The following is a 4385-nucleotide window of genomic DNA, read 5'->3' as shown; positions in this document are numbered from 1 at the left end:
ATTAGTCATTTCAAGCTCGGTATTTCAACTTCATTATATTAAAAATTAGTTATTTCTATGGTAACTCGATTTACCATAGAAATTTACCGTAGAACCATCTTATCGGGAAAGTTGCGCTGCTGTATATACTGTAGCTCATTGCCGGAGCTGCTTGCATAGTAACAGGTAATAGCAGTTAACACATCAGTAGCGATCAACAGTGTGCTCTGATTACCGTGACAGGACAGCCAAGACTGGCAGAACTGGCAGGTGGCAGTTGGTGGTGGTCGGCTAATAATTCGACAGTTACGAGTCGTGGTGTGGAGCAGTCTTTGGCAGTCTGTGCGTCTAATTTTCGTGTCGTTTGTGTCGCTCGCAGTGCGGCTTGCTACTCCTCACTCGCCAAGTCGAACTATTTCCATCTGCTCTGCTAGTATCTATTGTCAATAGAAGCTGTCTTGTCAAGTCGATTAATCGTCGATTAACGTTAACAATGGCATCGTATGTAACTGATTTTTACAATAGTAAAAGTGTTTTTATCACCGGTGGCACCGGTTTCGTCGGCGTCTGCTTGATAGAGAAACTCTTGAGATGTTGCCCTGATATCAAGAATATTTATTTGCTAATGCGACCGAAGAAGGGAAAGCAGATCATGGAGAGATTGGAGGAATTGATGAAAAACTCGGTAAGTGGCACATTGAAACGCCTTTCGAATGTAGTTCTCCTACATTCTCGGATAGTCAAGATTGAACAGAAGATTTGTCCTTTTTAATTGAATTTGTATCGTTTAGCTTTTCTTTTTTTTTCAACGTAGAGAGAAAAAAAGAGAAAAGATGAACCATACAAGAAATTTAGCTAAAAAAATAAGTGTAAATTCTGTAAAATGTTTGCTACAAATTTCGTCAGCAGAAGAGAAATTTGATATGGAATCGAACATATATTCAGCAGAATGCAACAATTTTGCAATTTTATGATTGTCTGCTGAGGTAGGATCATTCCTCTAGATCTAAAAGTGCAATAAGTGTGAAAAAACTTCCAACAGTTGCAAAATAAACATTCTGCTGAACGCAGCCAATATTGACAGAATACTGATACAGCAATTTGATTGACAATAAAGTATGAGGAGTAATAAATTAATAACAGAAGTCAAGCAAATCAAAAGTTTGTATTTTATTGTTGCGTTGCAATAGAATTTTATAAAAGACTTAAACAGATATAAAATCTCTCTCTCTTTCTCTCTCTCTCTCTTTCTCTTTCTCTCTTCATAGCTAAACTAATGTATACTACATTTACAATAAAATATACGTATATTTTAAATGTTACAAATGCAAAAAAGGAAATTCTAATATAGTCAAATACAGTGATAAAAATAAATCTTGACATAATAATTTGTTATACAGTTTAACATAGATTAGAAGCATAAGTAGAGCAGAATCTATGTTTGACAGATTCTGTTTTATTTCTATTACTAATCTGCTATCAGATTATGATTGATATATTTCTGATATTTAGACCCAGTTTCACAACTTGTGGTTAACTTTTAACCAAGGTTTAACTTATTTCTCATTTCTTTCCAATTCTAGGATTAGAAAGAGATGAAGAATAAGTTAAGCCTCGGTTAAGAATTACCAGTTGTGAAACTGTGTCTAAATATCAGAATATGTATCAATCATGATCTGATAGCAGATTAGTAATAGAAATAAAACAGAATCTGTCAAACATAGATTCAGCTCTACTTATGCTTCTAATCTATGTTAAACTGTATAACAAATTATGTCAAGATTTATTTTTATCACTGCATTTGACTATATTAGAATTTCCTTTTGGGCCTTAATGTTGAAAATCTGTAACATATGTTAAATGCACTATAGATTTTCAGTACTGATTCATACAAAGTAATCTGATAGTAAATTGATGACAAAAATCAACAGGGGCTCTATCAGCAAAACAGAAGCTTAATACAAATCTAGTTGATATCAATTTACTAGCAATTTTTGACCAAATTTGTTACCAATCTGTTGGTATATCATAGACAGTTTATTTACTGAGTCATAACTCACTTCTATATAGGTCTTTAATCGAATAAGGGAGGAGAAACAAACCGATTTATTTAAGAAATTAATCGCAATTCCCGGAGATGTTGGTGAAGAAAATTTGGGATTGTCTTCACAAGATCGAACAACCTTAATAAATACAGTAGAAGTCGTTTTCCATTCAGCCGCTACGTTAGACTTTGAAGCCGATCTAAAAACTACAACAAATATTAACTTATTAGGAACTCGCAGAATCGTCCAACTCTGTCAAGAGATTAAAAGACTCAAGGTAAACCGGTATTCTGAAATAATATTTTACAAACGCTTATTCTTGCATTTTTGAATACAGACTTACTTTTATTTATTTATTGTAATATTTAATTATTTATTTTGATGCATAATTTTCTAATTCAATGTTTACTATTTTAGGTGCTGGTTCATGTTTCTAGTGCGTATGTTAATGCAGTATTGCACAATGTCGATGAAATAATATATCCTGTGCCAGCGGACGTAAATACAATTTTGAAGCTAGTTGATACACTAGATGATGCTACCTTAAATTCCAAAACACCAGAGATATTAAAAAATCATCCAAATCCTTATACATTCACCAAACATTTGGCTGAACACGAAGTATTAAACGGAGGTTTTCCAGCGACTATCGTTCGTCCTTCGATGAGTAAGTTTTCATGATATGATACGAGAGTTATATCATTATTATTTATGTTACTATATTTTAAAAAATTTTATATAAATTCAGTAGCGGGAGCATGGAAAGAACCAGTTCCAGGATGGACAATATCAAAGAATGGACCACAAGGTTTTATATTAGGTGCCGGTAAGGGTGTCATAAGAAGATTGCCAGTTGCAAAACATCTTATTTATGATTACATTCCAGTAGATATGGTCGTAAATAGTTTGATTGTCGCAGCTTATAATGTCGACCGTGACAGGTAATTCTGAAATAATTTTGCATATATTTTATTTTATAGAAGAGACATACACTTTCTTTAAATTATGATATTTAAATTATAATATTTAAATTTTCTAATCTGTAATTTTAGCGACAAAGGGTTAAAGGTGTATCACTGTACATCTAGCACGTGTAATTCTTTCAAATGGGAATCTGTAGAAAAGGAAATTAATACCTATTTACACAACTATCCGATACGAAGCGCTGTTTGGTACCCATATCTCAAGTTTTTACCATCACTCTTTTTGTTTAGAATCTCGGCTATCTTTGTTCATTTTATTCCTGCTTATATTTTGGATGCAATTACACGATTATGCGGAGGCCGTCCTATGTAAGGTTCAATATTTCACATGAAATATATATCGATTTGTTATAAAATTTCTTTTTGAATGAATGTGTCTTTTTAATTTTTTCAGTCTAGTTCGTTTGCATACAAATGTCAACAGATCATTAAACCGCCTTGAGAAATTTATCTTTCAAGAATGGAGATTTAATAATCCGCGCTTGTTGCAGTTGCACGAATCGTTATCACTAGAAGATCAAAAATTATTTACGCTTGATATGAGACCATTGATCTGGAAAGATTATTTTACAGATTTGATACAAGGTGTCAGAACATATCTTCATAACGAATCTCCAAAATCTTTACCGAAAGCACGTTCCAAACATAAAATGTAAGTATATTTGTTGAATATATGATTACTTAATTAACGTTAATGATTATATATTTATAGCGATTGATATTTATATTCCAGTCTTACGATTGCTCATCTGGGTTTACAAGCTGCTCTATTAGGTTCGATTTGGTGGCTGGTTAAAGTTTTATTTGCTACAACATGGACAAAAACTGGTTTAGTTGTACCAATAACATATTTGCTGTTTGATCAATTATAAATATTAAAATATATAATATAATTATAAATATTAAAATATACTATATTCCAGTATAATCTGATAATGCATAAATGTAATACTATATTTAGATATTTTCATTTAGTTATTCATACATAGAAAAAAAAATATATATATATACATAAAATCATTTTTTTATATACAGAAATGTATGCGCATATTATATGTTCTTTATATAATCATGCTTTTTATATTTATCTCAATAGAAACTTAAAATATTTTTATAACTCATATTGAATAATCTGAATAAATATTTGAAGCATCATAATTAAAGACTGAATTAAGCAGAAGTATTAATATTTAAAGTGTTTATTCATAACTTGAATTTAAAGTATTTTAAAGATAATGATATGGATTTTTACTTTAGTAAAAGAAAGAAAAGATATGATTGGAATTTTAAAATTACAAAACGCTCTGGTTTACATATGTGTGTGTGTGTGTGTGGGTGTGTGTGTGTGTGTGTGTGTGTGTGTGTGTGTGTGTGTGTG

The 4385-nt window shown here is 31.3% G+C and overlaps 1 protein-coding gene across 2 annotated transcripts in view; it reads left to right on the top strand.

Annotated features, from left to right (window-relative positions):
• Positions 1–3894, top strand: part of LOC108755227 (putative fatty acyl-CoA reductase CG8306) — a 5473-nt gene extending 1579 nt beyond the window's left edge. The window contains exons 3-9 of one of the 2 annotated variants that reach the window (XM_018498129.1): positions 223–664; positions 2050–2301; positions 2442–2691; positions 2773–2965; positions 3077–3316; positions 3402–3659; positions 3741–3894. In XM_018498129.1, the coding sequence (XP_018353631.1) occupies positions 473–664; positions 2050–2301; positions 2442–2691; positions 2773–2965; positions 3077–3316; positions 3402–3659; positions 3741–3879 (1524 nt within the window). In that variant the 5' untranslated portion in view covers positions 223–472 and the 3' untranslated portion in view covers positions 3880–3894. Of the gene's footprint in view, positions 1–162; positions 665–2049; positions 2302–2441; positions 2692–2772; positions 2966–3076; positions 3317–3401; positions 3660–3740 lie in introns of those variants that run through there. The other variant, XM_018498128.1, reaches the window with a different exon arrangement.
• The last annotated feature ends 491 nt before the right edge of the window (positions 3895–4385 follow it).

Source organism: Trachymyrmex septentrionalis, unplaced genomic scaffold, assembly GCF_001594115.1.
Source record: "Trachymyrmex septentrionalis isolate Tsep2-gDNA-1 unplaced genomic scaffold, Tsep1.0 scaffold86, whole genome shotgun sequence".
NCBI lineage: Eukaryota > Metazoa > Arthropoda > Insecta > Hymenoptera > Formicidae > Trachymyrmex > Trachymyrmex septentrionalis.
This window is presented reverse-complemented; position numbering and strand designations above follow the sequence as displayed.